General features: G+C 35.6%; 1 protein-coding gene across 1 annotated transcript; it reads right to left on the bottom strand.

The window, feature by feature from the left end:
* Window positions 1-18,123: 18,123 nt before the first annotated feature.
* LOC145111754 (protein FAR1-RELATED SEQUENCE 5-like) lies at window positions 18,124-18,920 on the bottom strand. The gene is made up of 2 exons (XM_079048003.1): window positions 18,728-18,920; window positions 18,124-18,533 (listed from the first exon to the last, which is right to left on the bottom strand). The coding sequence occupies exons 1-2, from the start codon at window positions 18,918-18,920 to the stop codon at window positions 18,124-18,126; spliced, it is 603 nt and encodes a 200-aa protein (XP_078904129.1).
* Window positions 18,921-19,295: the final 375 nt, after the last annotated feature.

Genomic DNA, 19,295 nt, shown 5'->3' with positions numbered 1-19,295 from the left:
AGAAATTTGCTATCTAGAATATTAAAGTTCAAAAACGAAGGTTATTGTTTCAAAATCGGACCTGTACAGCCATTCGAAATACTAAAAAATGTAGACATGAAATTTAAAAAACCTAATCTAATCAAATAAGAACTAGTAGAGTGAACCTAAAAGAAGATTACAATTCAAAATCAGACATTTACAAAGGCATAAATCAAACGTTACATTCAAAAATTAGACCGAGGCATTAGAATCGAACCTGTGAGTGGAATTGTCGGATGTGGAATCGAACCTGTGAGTGGAGTCGCCTGGAGTAGATTCGCTGGCTGGAGTAGCAGCGGGATTCGCCGCCGAAGTTGACAGATTCGACTTTTGAAGCTCTATTCACCATCAGCCAAGGAAATCGGCCTTCTAAGGTCGATTAAAGTCGCCAGTTTCGTTTCAGATCGGCGAGAATACAAGTGGAATCAACGTTCAACAAATTATTAACCATTGAGGTAGATTTTTGCCATAGAAAACAAGAAATTCAAAGATCACCAAATCAAATATTCATACATACAAAAAAAACATAATCTGATAAATCAGTCATCAAAACTGATGTATTAGCAACGCACCTCTTTCCACGCTTAACTCAGACATGAACAATTGCTTGTGTTCCATTTCTCCGATTTCAAATTAGGATCACAAATCTTTTCACTCCAAATGATAAACAGAGAATGAAACATCAGTTGCAAAATCCGTTGTGGCCGATCGTCAATCTCCACCATGTGAGTTATGGATTTGAGCATATTGTGGGATCGATCGAGATTGAGATCGAGAGATCGGTAGATCAATCGATTCTTTTACAATCGTGCACCAAATCTGGACACGGTACAATCCAGCAGATCTGGTGAGGATGCTATTGTCGCCAACAGAGGGAAAGCCAACGGATCAGACGCCATTGCTGGAGAAATGAGGGAGAGGATGAGGACGACGTACGCAAGAGAGAGGATAAAAAGAAGGGTTATTAGTTTTAGGGGTGTGATAATCTCATTCCCACTTTACCCTTACGATTTTAGTTAGAAACCCATATAAGCCATTCAGTTTTTTATTAATTACAGGATTGCCATATAAAATCTCAGCCTTTAAAAAATTTGATCTAGTGGTCCACGTTTAGTTCTCGGGAATATATGATTTCTCAAAAGATCCTTCACCTAGTGGTCCACGTTTAGTTCTCGGGAATATATATATATATATATATATATATATATATATATATGTATATATATATATATATATATATATATATATATATATATATATATATATATATATATATATATATATATATATATATATATATATATATATATATATATATATATTGTTGTAAATAATTGGTGGTGTTATAAATAATTGGTGGATGACATAATAATTGGTGCATGGTAAACTTGTCAACATTTCTAACTAGTTACAATTATATGTTAGTAAAATTTGTAGTATAAATACCCCTCCATTGTAAAGAATGAGATACATCAAAAAGTTATAAGAGATACAACTTTCATATTCTCTCTAAATATTTTTTCTTCTCAATTAAAGTTCTTATCAAAGTTTACTAGTTTGGTTTGATTTATAGTTACATTAATTACGCTTAATTCATAACACGTTATCAGCACGAAAGCTCTAATCAAGGTTATTAAACAAGTGGAAATTCACATCTATCTTAATCAATGTATGTATTACTTAGTAAAAACACTATTAATTATAAAAACCTCAATCATATTAAAATAATAATAATACTAATGAATTAATGAAACTTATACATTATGGACATTATGGACTACTAACAATTTTTATTTCTTATACTAACATTTCTTTATGTATTCTAATTTTTATCCTAACATTTACATTATGCAACTAATTTTTATTGATGCAAACTAACATTTACATTATGCAACTAACTTTTATTTATGCATACTGACATTTATAGTATGCTACTAACTTTTATTTGTGCATACTAACATTTAAATTATATTTATTTATACATATCAATGTTTATTTATATTTTACATACTCTTCATAATTTTATTTAAACATTTACTAATATTTATTTATGTTTCTACTTAGTAAAGTTATGTATTAGTTATAAGTCTTATTACATGATTTATAAAATACATATACATATATACACAACGGTTGTATATATGCAACAGTTATAAACAGCAAAAACAACGGCTATATATTTTTACCATAAATAAACATCTTTACCCTGCTTATTTTACCCACAACAAATATTTCTCTCTTCTATCAAATAAATCAATTTCAAGAAATCAAGCTTCAAGATGATTCATCCTTTTGTGATAATCATGAATATAATAGTCATGTTACTTTTCATCCCAATCCTTAACATCGAAGATAATATGAAATTTCATCTACTTTTAGGCTTGTATGCAATGTTAGATTTACTGCTTCTTTTTTGTGTAATATTTATTGAAATAAATGTATTTTAATTTTAATTTTTATTTTGTTTAAAATTTATAGTTACATTATGTCCAACATTGCAAAGCTCGAGTTTGCAGCACTTGAAGTTAGTGGGAAAAACTATGTGCCATGGATGATAGATGTAAAAATGCATCTTGAATCCATGGGAATCTTAAATACTATATATGAATTTAATAATTGCTTGGCACAAGACAAAGCAAAAGCACAAGTTTTCCTTCGTAAGCATATTGATGAAATGTTGAGATTTGAATATCTTGATGTTACTGATCCAAGTATTCTCTGGAATCTTTTGAAAGAAAGATTTGATCATCAAAAGGAAGTTATACTTCAAAATGCTAGAGATGAATGGAGAACACTAAGGTTTCAAGACTTCAAGAAAGTAAATGAATACAACTCATCTTTGTTCAGAATATGTTCACAACTCAAGTATTGTGGACAAGAGGTTACTGATGAAGATATGTTGGAGAAAACTTACTCAACATTTCATGCAACAAACATTACCTTGATGCAATAATATCGGATGTAAAAGTTCACAAGATATTCTGAACTGAATGCATGTCTTCTTGTTGCAGAGCAAAACAATGAACTCTTGATGAAAACCATGAATCTCGTCCAACGGGATCAGTAGCACTTCCTGAAGCAAATGCTACAAATATTGATGGTCATCGAAACAATACACGTGGACGAGGGCGAGGTCGTGGTCGAGGACAAGGCCGTGACTATTTTAATCGAAACCAAAGCCATAATCAGAACCATAATTCTGGTCGTGGACAAGGTAATAATCGTGGTCATGGCCAGAAAAGGAATAATTACCAATATTCACAAAGAAACAATGTCCACACACAAGATAAGGCCAAAGTGGCAAGGCATGACACTGGGACATCACAAAAATCTGATGGTTCATGTTATAGATGTGGTAGCACAGGCCATTGGTCAAGGACCTGTCGCACACCTGCACATCTTTTTCAACTTTATTAAGAGTCCATTAAAGGAAAAGGAAAAGAAGCAAACCTCATTGATAATGTTGAATACACTCCGCTAAATGTTGTTGATTTCTGCAATGACATGGAAGACATAAACCAAAAAAAAAATATTGTTCTAGTAAAACTGTTTTTCCTTCGTTTGGTTTTCATGTAATGTCTTTCCTACAATAAATAAACTTTCTTTTTAATAATAATTATGATTATATTTATTCACTTATTATTCATTTTATATGTGAAGTTTAATATGAGTCCAACTGGAGCACAACACCAAGAAAAGATTGGAGATATTTGTATAGCAGATAGTGGTAGTACACATACTATTCTGAAATCAAAGAAATATTTTTCAGAATTACTACCAACAAAAACAGTCATACATACAATATCAGGTCCTGCAGACTTGATAGAGGGAACCGGGAAAGCCCATTTTATATTACCAAATGGTACAAGCTTTTGTATAGAAAAATGCCTTATTTTCTCCAAAGTCTAATAGAAACTTATTAAGTTTCAATGACATATATTTCAAAGGATATGACACAAAAACTGTGACCATTGAAAATAAGAAATATATGTATATTATAGACAAAAACCATGTGCTTGAAAAAATACCAACACTTGATTCTGGTCTGCATTATACATATATACATATGATTGAATCAAATATGGTAGTCGAAGGAAAACATTGTGATCCTGGGACATTCAGTTTATGGCATGATAGGTTGGGCCACCCAGGATTAACAATGATGCGAAGGATAATTCAGAATACACATGGGCATCCATTGAAGGACCAAAAGTTCCCTCAATCCAATAGCATAAAACCATGTACATCTTGTTCCCTTGGAAAGTTAATTATAAAACACTCTCCAATGAAAGTTAAAAGGGAGTCACCTAGATTTCTAGAAAGAACTCAAGGTGATATATGTGGACCGATTCACCCACCATCTGGACCATTTAGATACTTTATGGTGTTAATAAATGCGTCCAGCAAATGGTCTCATGTTTGCCTATTATCAACTCGTAATATGGCATTTGCAAAGTTTCTTGCCCAAATTATTAAATTAAGGACACATTTCCTTGATTATACTATCAAAAGAATGAGACTTGATAATGCTGGTGAATTTACTTCACAAGCATTTAATGACTATTGTATGTCTATAGGAATTGTTGTTGAGCATCCAGTTGCTCATGTACACACACAAAATGGTTTAGCTGAATCACTGATTAAACGTCTCCAGCTAATAGCTAGACCGTTGATAATGAGGACCAAACTTCCTGTTTCTGTTTGAGGCCATGAAATCTTACATGCTGAATCATTGATATCAAGAGCCAAATATATCCCATTTGAGAATTTTTGGGTGTGCAGTATATGTCCCTGTTGCACCACCTCAACGGACAAAAATGGGTCCTCAAAGAAGGTTGGGAATATATGTTGGTTATGAGTCAGTCTCTATTATAAGATATCTTGAACCAATAACAGATGATGTTTTCACAGCACGCCTAGTAGATTGTCAATTTGATGAGGCAAATTTCCCATCATTAGGTAGATAAAAGAAGATTCTGGAGTAGGATGTGTCATGGCATGAGCCTTCTTTATCATATCTTGACCCTCGCACAAAGTAATGTGACATGGAAGTTCAAAAGATAATGCATTTCCAAGAAATGGCAAATCAATTACCTGATGCATTTACTGACACAAAAAGGGTGACTAAATCATATATACCAGCTGTCAATGTTCCAGCTCGAATTGACATTCCACATGGACAATCAGATGATAAAGTCACTCAACAGTCTAAAACATGCCTGGAGCGTGGAAGGCCATTTGGTTCTAAGGATAAGAACCCACGAAAAAGAAGAGGAGCAGAAAATGCACTAGATCACGAGGAAAGTGTTCCTGGAGAAACACAAATTATTCAAATTCCCCCAGGAAAGGAGGATGATGCACTAAATTTTGGTCACACAAATAGAATATGTGACCAAAATGAAACTGACAATATAGGTGCAATATTTTCTTATTCAGTTGCATGTGATATTATGAATGATGATCCCGAACCACAATCTGTCATTGAATGTCAAAGAAGAAATGATTGGGCTAAATGGAAGGAAGCTATGCAAGTTGAATTAAATTCTCTTAACAAGAGAAAGGTTTTTGGGAACATTTGTTGGATATAGTGTCTAAGTCCATAACTATATTTGGTATGTACTTGACCCGACCCGGCATGGTCCATTTGGGTTGCACTTCACCCGAACAATTTATGGATAATCGTTTGAGAATAGTATAAGTTATGATTTATTAATATATTATAAGTCCTAATATATTAATATAAAATCATTTTATTTAATTAGTATTGATCTATAATTAATCTAGAATTAATTTAGAGATCAAAAGTATGACTAATTAAATATGGGCTCTTGTATTTATATAGTGTGGGCTAATGCTTATTTGGAATGGGCTAGGCTTGCATGGAAAGTCCATGGAGCTTTAACCCATGGATCTCATGGAAATGAAAAGACATGAGTATTAGGGTTTACATGAATGTAACCCTAATCCACCACACTATATAAAGGAGGCTTTGGTTCTTGAAATCACATGAGTTGTGGTGAGTAAAGTAAGAGGGCCAATTTCAAGAAGGTGATTACTATTCTCTCAAAGTTCCAAGTTTGTGGTGATTTGTGATTTCCATTTGAGGCATCCACACTATTGGTGCTAGGCTCTAAAACTCCAAGTAATCAACTACAACTACAAGGTAAGTAATTCTACTAGCTTTATTTGATTCAAGTTCCCCATGCCATGCTAGATAGGATAAGAACCTTGGAAAAATAATTATTTGCATGTATCTTAGTCAAACATAGATCCAAGGTTTCTAGGGTTGCATGTACACCATAGGAGTTTTAGAATGCTCAAAACCCATCAGTGGTATCAGAGCCAGGTTTGTTTATTTGATACTTGATTCAAAAAAAAAAAAAAACTTGAAAATCGAAGTTTTGTTCAAAAGCTCATATCAAAATTTCAAGTTTTGTATATGTACTTACGATTCTTGAAAATTTTGATATGAACATTCATAAACATATGAGTTTAGAAGATCATAGAAATTATGTGCTAATAATTGATTAGATTAATTCTTGATCTTTATGTGTTTTAATGGAGTCCATAACTAGTTCTTCAGTTATGGATAACCAAAAGTCACATTTATAAATAACCATTAAAAGAACACATAGGTTACAAAAAATGAAGAGTCTTCATTTTTAATAACCATTAACTCATAAGTTATGAGAAATGAAAAGTTTTAAAAGTTTACAAAACTTGCCCTCAAGTTTTGGAACATGTAAAGTCATATTAAAAACTTTAGTTCCAACCCCTAGAATTTTAAAAGTTAAAATTCAACCCTTATACTTTATAATATTATAAGTTTAATAATATTTATATATGTATAAGATCAAGTCGTCTTACCGCTAGTACGCCTCATTCACGAAGCCGGTCTATAAGGGGGGTATAAGGTTGTTGCCTATAAAATGGCAACTTAATGGGTGTCCACTCTCACCCACCGCTTCCTTGATCGGTGAAAGGTCGTTAGCCGAACGGGTAGGACAAGGACTTATAAATTCTCATTAAAAGTATAATGATAATACTAAAGTAACTAAACTTTATTGAATTCCCAATCTTAGTTATTTTAGGAAAATGTGAATATGGTGCTAATCCATGAAATTACACTTTACACTTTGTTTAAGTCGTTAGTGGAGCGTGTGTGGTTAACCGGCACACTAACTTGAACTTAACAAGGTAGGTAAAGGGTGACTTAATGTTTATCATAGTATCGATGGAGCGTGTGTGGTTAACCGGCACATCGATTGAGGGGTAATACATTAAGGGTACCAAGTAATTTGCATGGTTACTTCACACCTTGTTTTGTGATCCTCGGCATCCCAGTCACAAAACTTGAAGGGCACACTCGAGATTGAAACAGGCCATTGAAGAAAGTTCAATGAATCTCAAAGAATCTAAGAGTTTCTAAACCAATTAAAACCTAATTAAATATTTCGTTTTTCATGGTGGAAATTGGTGAATCGTCATTCACCTACCTTCAAATATCTTATAGCTTAGATTACGGCATCCCTCTTCTAAGTTATAAAATATTGTGTTGGGTCCTAGCCTTAATATTACATTTGGGTGTTTTGTTAAGGACTATCTCTATATCTAATCTAATCTATTCCCTCTTCTTTTCAGATGTCTTCCAATAACAATGCTTCTGGCTCAAACCCTACTAGCTCCTTCTCTCTCATGAATCTTTGTGGGAGAGTCATCTTTGATGGGTCCAACTTTACAGATTGGATCAGAAACATCAGGATGGTCACTCGGTATGAGAACAAAGAATATGTTCTCGACAAGGAGCTGAAGGTACCCGAGCCAACTGCTACTCCTGAAGAGCTTGCTGAATATGAGGTACATGAAAGAGATGCTACAAAAGTGGCATGCATCATGATGGCCACCATGACAGCCGAGCTCCAAAAGTCCTATGAGGACTATTATCCTTTTGAGATGCACCAGGACTTGATGGACCGCTACCATCAAAGTGCTCGTCAAGAGCGATATGAAATAATCTCCTCCATGATAACAACCCGAATGAAGGATGGTGAACCCATCACGGGCCACATGCAGAAAATGCAAAGGTATGTGGACCGTTTACTGAAGCTGAATGTGAACTTCCCTGAGGAGTTAGCAATAGACATCATTTTGCACTCCTTGCCATCGTGTTATGATCAATTCCGCATGACATATCACATGAACAAGGAAGAAGTCACCCTCAGCAAACTTCAAGGACTCTTGAAGACCGCCGAAAGTGGTCTAAAGGGTAAGTCGGTTGTTACTAATCCTACTCCTACTTCAACTGCGGTCAATGTCTTGGCAATCGGACATGGCAAAGGGAAGAAGAGAAAGAACCCTTCTAAGGGTACCAAGGGTAAGACCCTTGAAGGCTCCTCTTCAAGCAAAACCAAGAAAGGTTTTGTCACTCCTTCTGCTAACCCTAATGAGGCTGAATGCTTCTATTGCCATGAAAAGTCACACTGGAAGCGAAACTGCCCAAAGTACCAGCAAGATTTGAAGGATGGGAAAGTAAAACCCAACCATGCAGGTATATACACTATATTGTCTAATAACTCACCTCATTCTAAGTCTTGGGTCCTTGATACAGGTTGTGGTATTCACATATGTTGTGATTTGCAAGGACTAAAAAGAAGTGAGAATGTGGAGCAGGGAAAGATAAACCTGATCATGGGAAACAGGAAAGCTTCACCTGTCACCAAGATAGGAGTTTATTCCTTAGTGCTAAATAGTGGGTTTACATTAGATTTGAATAAATGTTATTATTCGCCAGAAATGGCAAGAAATGTTATTTCCATTCATGCATTGTATAAACAAGGTTTTACCTTTTATTTTGATAATAATAATGGTAGTATTGATACTTTCTTTAATAATGTTCTTTATTTTAAAGCATTACCTTGTGATGGCGTGTATGAAACAGTATCTGTTGTAGATAATCTAGGAAATAATGTATTGTGTATTAACTCTTCCACTAGCTTAGATAAAGCATCCTTATGGCATTGTCGTCTTGGACTTGTGAGCAAGAAACGCATAGGCCAACTCCAAAAGGATGGAGTCTTGGAGTCATTTGACCTAAAGTCAGATGATAGTTGTGAATCTTGTTTGCTTGGTAAAATGACAAAGTCACCTTTTACTGGCACTTGTGCTAGGGGTGAAGGTTTGTTGGACCTCATACACACGGATGTGTGTGGACCCTTCAGAACCGCCACAAGAGATGCTAATCGGTTCTTTGTGACTTTTACTGATGATTTTAGTAGATATGGATATGTCTACCTAATCAAGCATAAGTCAGAAACCTTTGAGAAATTCAAAGAGTTTAAGCAAGAAGTGGAGAATCAGTTGGGCAGGAACATTAAGATGCTTCGATCCGATCATGGTGGTGAGTATCTTAGTACTGAGTTCCTTGACTATCTTAAGGAATGTGGGATTGTCTCACAATTGACACCTCCTAGGACACCACAGTTGAATGGTGTAGCTGAGAGGCGCAATCGGACCTTGTTGGACATGGTTTGTTCCATGATGAGTTGAGCTTCGCTACCAATCTCATTTTAGGGGTATGCCTTAGAGACTGCCGCCCATATCCTTAATCTAGTCCCTACAAAGAAGGTTGCCAAAACACCTCACGAGGTGTGGACTGGAAAAGTTCCCAATCTAGACCACATCAAGATTTGGGGTTGCGAGGCTTTTGTGAGACGCGAGACTCACGATAAGCTCGAACCCCAAAGCGAAAGGTGTATTTTCATCGGCTACTCACAGAAATCTTTTGGTTACTTCTTCTACAGACCCAGTGATAATGTGGTCTTTGTAGCAAGAAGAGGATTCTTTCGAGAGAGAGAATTCATGAGCCAAGGAGATAGTGGGAGGCAAATTGACCTTGAGTAAATTCAAGAGTCAAGTGGTGAAGGAACCTCAAACCCTAGCCCTCAACCTGAGGATGAAACTCCTGTTGAGCCGACTGAAGAATCTATACCTCTGAGGCGTTCCACCAGAGTTAGGAATGCACCTGAGCATTATTATGGTTTTCATATTACTGCAGAAGGTGAGACACTTATCAGTGATAACACACTGGTAAATCTGGATGAGCCTAACAGCTACACGGAAGCCATGGCAGGCCCTGAGGCTGCTAAATGGAAAGAGGCTATGGATAGCGAGATACAGTCCATGTATGACAATCAAGTTTGGAACTTGGTTGACAATGTACCTGATCGTAAGATAGTTGGGTGCAAATGGATCTTCAAGAAGAAGACCGACATGGATGGTAATGTACACACTTATAAGGCACGACTGGTTGCAAAGGGTTATTCTCAAACTCCGGGAGTTGATTATGATGAGACCTTTTCACCAGTGGCCAAGATTAAGTCTATTAGGGTTCTGTTAGCCATTGCTGCATTTCATGATTATGAAATATGGCAAATAGATGTCAAAACCGCTTTCCTTAATGGAAAGTTGGCTGAAGATGTTTACATGGTTCAGCTAGAGGGTTTTGTCAGTACAGAGTACCCCAGTAGAGTGTGTAAGCTCGAGAAATCCATTTATGGATTAAAACAGGCACCTCACAGATGGAATCTTTGCTTTGATGAGAAAATCAAAGAATTTGGCTTTTCAAGGAGTGAAGATGAATCTTGTGTCTATATCAAGGCTAGTGGGAGTATAGTTAGCTTTTTGGTACTGTATTTGGATGACATACTACTCATAGGAAATGACATCCCAACCCTGCAGGAAGTAAAGTCCTGGCTTGGGAAGTGTTTCTCTATGAAGGACCTTGGAGAAGCTGCCTATATCCTAGGGATAAGGATATTGAGAAACAGGAGTAAAAGACTAATTGGACTTAGTCAAAGCACCTATGTGGACAAAGTGTTGAAAATGGTTCAACATGCATAACTCCAAGAAAGGAGAGTTACCCATCCAGAGTAACGCCAGATTGAGTAAGACACAAAGCCCTAGTACTGAGGCTGAGATAGCAGAAATGAGTCGAATACCTTATGCTTCAGCTGTAGGATCGATCATGTATGCTATGACGTGTACTCGACCTGATGTAGCCTTTGCTTTGAGCATGGTTAGCAGGTATCAGGGGAACCCTGGCAAGGCACACTGGACTGCGGTAAAGAATATCCTCAAGTACCTACGGAGGACTAAGGACTGGGTCCTTACCCTCGGTGGCAGTGAGGACTTGAGAGTTGTAGGGTACAGTAATGCTAGCTTTCAGACTGATAGGGATAATTTTCGCTCTCAGTCGGGCTGGGTCTTTACTCTAAACGGAGGGGCAATTACTTGGAAAAGTTCCAAGCAGGAGACAGTGGCTGATTCCACTTGTGAATCAGAGTATATAGCAGCAAGCGAGGCAGCAAAGGAGGCTATATGGCTAAAGAACTTCATCGGAGACCTTGGAGTTGTACCAGCTATAAAGGAGCCAATGGAGATTTTCTGTGACAGCAATAGTGCGGTTGCCTTAGCCAAGGAACCAAGAGATCATGGGAGATCCAGACACATTGACAGAAAATATCACTTCATTAGACATCGAATAGAAGAAGGAATCCTCGTGGCAAAGAGGGTATCATCGGATGAGAACCCAACAGATCCCCTCACGAAGGGACTGACTCGGGCTAAGCATCTCCAGCATGCTCGGAGCATAGGGCTGAAGGATGATATTAGTTTTAGTAGTTAGATAATCTTGAAATTTGTAAAATGTAATTGACATTTGATGATAAATAAAAGCTGTTATTTATGAGTAAAGTGTTGCTATCTCTTGTCAATCATTTACTATTATTTCTTTTTGCATGTTTTGACTTCCATAATAATTATGTTATGGTTTATATCATATTATTCAAACTCTCCACAGTCGGTCATATGTTGGAAGTAGATATGAATCAAGACTGTCATGGGTTGGCTTGTAGAGGTCTAAGATGTTAGACAAAGCGGGGCTACACCACTCATGAGTGCTCATAAGTTCTGAGTATTGGATTCAACCCACGCTCACTTGTATCACTTCATGGAATTTATCTCGAGTGATCGTGAGACGGTAATATCATATAAGTCTTCAAACCTAGAGATATGATTTGTTGCCTATGAGTTGGTTATGCATTGATTGCACGAAAACGCATTGGTAACTCGATGTTATAAACCGTGCTTTTGTGTGTAATTCAACAAGTAGTAGAGCAAACATATGAGTCGACGTTTATCTATTCCTTCTAGGATTAGAAGCGATATCTGGGCCCCTCGATGATTTTGTTTTGACCTATGTACCGGGCCCGGTCAGAACTAAATTGATGTGTTCAGTTAAGTTCTATGTTAAACAAATCGGAAATCGGGAAACAAATGCTGGACAATAAGCAAGACCATGTTCCATGTATTTGTCCAGCTGATATCTAGAACAGAGGATTATATGATCACTTATCTAAAATGGTGCTTCATAGTTCAACAGAGTTTAAAGAGCTACGATTGCTGATCGGTTCCTGAAGTCATACTTGCAACTACAGTTATTAGACTTATCCAAGTGGGAGACTGTTGGATATAGTGTCTAAGTCCATAACTATATTTGGTATGTACTTGACGCGACCCGGCATGGTCCATTTGGGTTGCACTTCACCCGAACAATTTATGGATAATCGTTTGAGAATAGTATAAGTTATGATTTATTAATATATTATAAGTCCTAATATATTAATATAAAATCATATTATTTAATTAGTATTGATCTATAATTAATCTAGAATTAATTTAGAGATCAAAAGTATGACTAATTAAATATGGGCTCTTGTATTTATATAGTGTGGGCTAATGCTTATTTGGAATGGGCTAGGCTTGCATAGAAAGTCCATGGATACTCCATGGAGCTTTAACCCATGGATCTCATGGAAATGAAAAGACATGGGTATTAGGGTTTACATGAATGTAACCCTAATCCACCACACTATATAAAGGAGGCTTTGGTTCTTGAAATCACATGAGTTGTGGTAAGTAAAGTAAGAGGGCCGATTTCAAGAAGGTGATTACTATTCTCTCAAAGTTCCAAGTTTGTGGTGATTTGTGATTTCCATTTGAGGCATCCACACTATTGGTGCTAGGCTCTAAAACTCTAAGCAACCAACTACAACTACAAGGTAAGTAATTCTACTAGCTTTATTTGATTCAAGTTCCCCATGCAATGCTAGATAGGATAAGAACCTTGGAAAAATAATTATTTGCATGTATCTTAGTCAAACATAGATCCAAGTTTTCTAGGGTTGCATGTACACCATAGGAGTGTTAGAATGCTCAAAACCCATCAACATTATCCTCACACCTGAAGTTGTGAAACCATTAGGATATAGATGGATCTTTGTACGAAAAGAGAAATGAGAAAGACGAAATTGTAAGATACAAGGCCAGGCTTGTTGCTCAAGGTTTCTCTCAAAGAGCTGGAATTGATTATGAAGAAACTAATTCACTAGTAATGGATGCAACCACTTTCAGATATTTAATCAGCTTGACAGTATCTAAAAATTTAGATATGCATCTTATGGATGTTGTTACAGCTTACTTGTATGGATCACTTGATAGTGATATATATATATATATGAAAATTCCTGAAGGATTTAAAATGCCTGAAGCGTTAAGTGCAAAACCCAAAAAAATGTATTCTATAAAATTACGAAGATCTTTGTATGGCTTAAAGCAATCTGGGCGCATGTGGTACAATCGTTTAAGCGATTATTTGACAAGTAAATGTTATAAAAATAACACTATTTGTCTATGTGTATTTATTAAGAAAACAACATCTGGATATGTGATCATAACAGTCTATGTTGATGATCTGAACATCATTGGAACGAATAAAGAAATCCTTGAAGTGATTGAACTTTTAAAGAAAGAATTTGAAATGAAAGATCTTAGAAAAACCAAATATTGTCTTGGTTTACAGATTAAGCATATGCCTAACGGAATACTTGTGCATCAATCTAATTACACAGAAAGAGTCTTGAAACGTTTCAGTATGGAAAATGCAAATCCTTTAAGCACTCCAATGGTTGTTAGATCATTAAATACCGACAAGGATCCATTTCGTCCATGTGAAGAAAATGAAGAAGTCCTTGGTTCAGAAGTACCATATCTAAATGCAATTGGAGCTCTTATGTATCTTACCAATTGTACTAGACCTGACATTTCTTTCGCTATAAACTTGCTAGCAAGATTTAGTTCAGCCCCAACAAAAAGACATTGGAATGGAATCAAACATATTTTTCGATACCTTCGAGGAACTAGTGATTTAGGGTTATTTTACCCTAACAATTCAAAACAAGGCTTGATTGGTTATGCAGATGCAGGTTATTTTTCTGATCCTCATAAAGCTAGATCTCAAACTGGATACATATTCATGAATGGAGGTACTGCAATTTCCTGGCGTTCCCAAAAGCAAACACTTGTTGCCACATCCTCAAATCATGCTTAAGTAATTGCACTAAATGAAGCTAGTAGAGAATGTACATGGTTAAGATCGATGACGCAACTAGTTTTAACTTCATGTGGACTTGAAAAGGATATATGTCCAACTTTAATTTATGAAGATAACTCAGCATGTGTCACTCAAATGAAAGAGGGATATATCAAGAGCGACAGGACAAAACATATACCTCCAAAGTTTTTTGAGTACACTCAAGAGCTTATAAAGAACCATCAAGTTGAAATCAAATATGTTCAATCCAGTAACAATGTAGCAGACCTTTTTACGAAGGCACTTCCTACTACAATCTTCAGGAAACATGTCCATGGCATCGGAATGCGACATGTTCATAGAATATAATGTGACGGATGTCTAAATAAGGGGGAGTCAACTATACACTGCACTCTTTATTCCTTCGCTAAAGTTTTTTTCCCACTGGGTTTTCTTTAGCAAGGTTTTTAATGAGGCAGTACGTCAAAGTTGAACGCTAAAATGATGTCATCCAAGGGGGAGTGTTGTAAATAATTGGTGGTGTTGTAAATAATTGGTGGATGACATAATAATTGGTGCATGGTAAATTTGTCAACATTTCTAACTAGTTACAATTATATGTTAGTAAAATTTGTAGTATAAATACCCCTCCATTGTAAAGAATGAGATACACCAAAAAGTTATAAGAGATATAACTTTCATATTCTCTCTAAATATTCTTTCTTCTCAATTAAAGTTCTTATCAAAGTTTACTAGTTTGATTTGATTTATAGTTACATTAATTACGCTTAATTCATAACATATATATATATATATATATATATATATATATATATATATATGGGGTTAGGGAATATGTGGTTGTTTGGTATTTAAGTTTAGGTGTGGAACATGTATAACTACGTCGTTTTGGAGGAAAATAAGTTATCTTCATTGTACAAATTAGTTATTCATTCCATCAGGATTTGGCTTCTAGATTTTTTGGTTTCTTCCTCCCCTGTCTTCGATGTTTGCTTTCTTCCTTCTCAATCGATGTGTGTTTTTCCTTCAGCTATGCTATGTCTCTTATTTCGGTCAATAAATTGTTGCTATATGTTCAATTTCGTTCCTCTTCGTTTCGATTCACTCCAAGATCACCGTCTGGTTCCCACCTTTTACCCTAAGTTCGTTCTTGCGTTAGTTGAGGTCGAGTGGTGCTGCAGTTAAAATTTCATAATGGTCCCATTAATGAATACCCATCTCTACATATGAAGTACTTGAGCTCAGATCGATTAATTTGGAACGGTTTTGTTTCTTTCTCCAGTTGGTTGTTGGATGTATTTGGGTCTGTATCAATCATTGTTCATAATTGACCCAAGAGAGCTTTATCTCAAACGTTCTACAAGTCACTACATTGTGTAACTTTTTAGAATCATGTTATTATATGTACTACTCTCTTAGTGCTCGTAGATTTGTTGAAGATTAAGCACTCTGAGGTTGAAGCTTGAAAATAAGGGTTTCCCGTTTGAATTTCGAAGGTTCTGGAGGATAAATGGTGTTTTGTAACTTGGAGTTAGCTTGTCCAGTTCAAATAAAGGTCTCAACTTTCTAGCTCCCTCATGGAAGTTTTAGGCGTCCCATTTACAGATAATTGCATAATTTTGAAAATTCAAGTTTACAGATCTAATTAGGTTTGCTTCTTCTATGCTTCAGAGCCCAATTCAAGAATTTGAAGAATTTAAAGTTTATTCCAACCCTTTTGGTGATTCAGATGCGAATGCATAATAACCCATTTCAAAACATTGATCCATCCTACTGTGTAATTTCTTTAGATTTCATTTAGTGCTCTTTTGTTATTATCTTTTAGCATTTGGGGTTGTTTTGCCTCTTGGAAATGTATAGAATCGAATGTAAATAATACTAAATGGCATTTTTGTTTTAGTTTTGAGGTCAATTTGTTCCAGTTTCAATAAATAAGAAAAAGAATTGAAATAATGATGAAAAATTCAACTTTTTTGACAGCAAAATTCAATTTAATATCATTGATTGTATGGTAAAAGTATTACTGCATAAAACGATGGGTGATTCTATTGCAAAATGAAACATAATATTGGTTTTTAATGCTTTAATGAATGGTCAGGTCTGTTAAAAATGTATCAGGTATGGTAAAAACAGAAATTGGGTTAAATTGCAATGTAATAATTGTTATAGTTTCAAGTTCAGTGGTAATTTGATCAGGTGCTGTCTGTAACAATTCATTCCACATTTCCACTAAAAAATTAATAAGAAACAAAACTGGAAGTTCAATACCATATTAGAAAGACATTAAAAATAGGCTGCTATAATATGTAAAAAAAACAAAAAGAACAATCCATTAATACAAAAATAACTTGAGGGGTTAAAATATTTCAGAACTGCAACAAAGAAAGAAGAACCCGTGCAAGCTATTTGACTGTAGAGATTTCAAGAACGGTATGTTTGATATAGTTTAAAATTTCAAAATTAAAGATTATGTAGCTACTAAACTGAATGAATGAAAATTTGTAGATGTCCATCAACAACACTTCTTCACCCTTCACTGCCAAGGAGTTGTGATAGAACCATTCAAGAGTAACATCATTGTTTGTCTTGTAAAGCCTCCTCCGCCTAAGACGAGAAAATGTGAGCATTGGACAAGGAAAATCATGAAATCTTAAAAAATAAAAATTACAAATCACCTTTTTCGTTGGACACCCGGTGACATAATGACCCAATTCCTTGCACTGAGAACAAGTTCTCTTTTTCTTCACAATCTCTAAAGAAGACTTGATTCTGGTTGCATTTTTAGGACGTCCTTTCGTATTAGTCAGGATAGTAGGATCCCGAATAGACAACTGAGGCATCATGTCTACTTGAGTAAATCCCGCACAAGAACTTTGAGATGGACTTTCAGGTGCATTTGGCTTATTCTGAATAAGTTCATCTTCTAAAAACTTTACTAATAAATTGTTGAGTTTTCTTATCTTTGAAGGGGAAGTTTTTGCATGTTCGATTGCTTTGTTACTGTTTCCACGCACATACCATAAGGTTAAGGCACTGACTTGCTTTTCATTATTCATTTCGTCCAATCCAATGCTACAAGTGCTCACCTTGCACCTAGAATCAAGTGTCCACCTAGGTAAAATATAATTATTAGGAAGGGTTTGAACATGACTCTTCTTCATCACATATAGACAATGCTTGCATAATATGTCCAATGTTTCAAATTTAGCACATGAACATCTGACATTCACTTGATCTTTGAGACGAAAGATAAAAAGTCTCCAATGTGCTCTATCAACATTCACTTTCCCAACCCGGTATTTGATTTCTTCTGTACATTTGCTTAATGTCTCATGAGTTAGATTGCTAGTAGCTTCTATCCATTCTTTTTTAAAAACCTCAAAAATCTTTCTAGTATAACATTCTCCAGCTTTTGCTTCTATTGGATGAACTGACGAAAGAACTGCCTTCGAGTTCATAGTCTTAAAGTCCTCATCTTCTTCAACGTCTCTTCGAGATGCAACTGCTTTATCATACTGAACTACAAACTCATTCAACATAGTCTTGGAATTAAAAAATTCATCAAAAAAGGAATGAATGCTCTCGCTTCGTCCGCTTGTTGTCATGTCTGCGAAGAAAACATCCTTCAAGTAGGCTTTAACCCAATGATTTCGTTATTTATACATCTCGGTGATCCAATGATTATTTTCGAGGTTATATTTAACGCACATAACTTCCCACTCTGCTTCAAAATCTTCTATTGAATCACTCTTTACCCATTGTTTATAAGATTCTTTGAAATGACTATAACGGGTTACAAGCGGTCGAAGATGTTCTATATGATGTTTCTTAATATGCCATGCACAGTAGCGATGTCGAGTGTTTGGAAACACTTTTTTTATTGCATTACGCATAGCCTTGTCTTGATCCGTTATAATTGCAGATGGGTACTTGTTGAACATGCACTTTAAGAAATGCTTAAATAACCATTGGAAAGTTTCTTCATTTTCATTTTCTAGCAATGCACCACCAAATAATATTGATTGACCATGATGGTTCACCCCAACAAAAGGAGAAATGACATCTTAAATTTGTTTGTCATGTATGTAACATTAAAGACAACATCTCCAAATTTAAGATAGGCATCCCTTGACCTTCCATCGGCCCAAAAAATATTTCTAGGCGACCCATCCTCAAATAAATCCACAACAAAATATTGGTTAAGATCAACTAATGCTTTATCTTGAAAATGTTTTATAACTCCATAAAACTCCTTACCTTTATATTGCTTTCGTTCCTCAGATAAGACATCAACACATTGTTTTGAAGTAACATTAGCTTCACATTGAGTTTTCATTGCATTTACAACCTTTTTAATTTGAGAAGGCTTCAACCCTGATTGACCAAGCTCCACCATAAGAGATTTACATGACATTGAGTGGTGGAACTTCCAATGAGAACGATGTTTCATTACTTTGGTCGGTGTAAGACTTAAATCATGATTATGTGTTGTAAGTCCCCAATCTGCTTGTGTATCAATCAGATCCGTTTGATGGTGCGAAATCCCAATCAAACGGATGATGCCAGATCTAATGAAGAAGAAGGAGAAGAGGAAGATGATGAATCTTGTATGATTTGATTAGAATGAAGATCCAAATACAAGATTCACACACAACTTACACACACATAAGCTCCTCTCTTTTCTCTAACTTTCTCTCTCTACAATATACTCTCACTTTCTCTAGCCTCTCCCTCATCACATGCACTCCTCACCCTATATATATGAGACATGGGCCATAAACAGGTTCACGGCCGTAAACCTGTTCACGACCGTAAACAAAACCGT

Source organism: Lactuca virosa, chromosome 5 (genome assembly GCF_052849685.1).
Source record: "Lactuca virosa cultivar CGN04683 chromosome 5, Lactuca_virosa_CGN04683_v6, whole genome shotgun sequence".
In the NCBI taxonomy this organism is placed as follows: domain Eukaryota; kingdom Viridiplantae; phylum Streptophyta; class Magnoliopsida; order Asterales; family Asteraceae; genus Lactuca; species Lactuca virosa.
The sequence above is the reverse complement of the archived record's forward strand: the minus strand, read 5'-3'. Positions and strand labels throughout refer to the sequence as shown.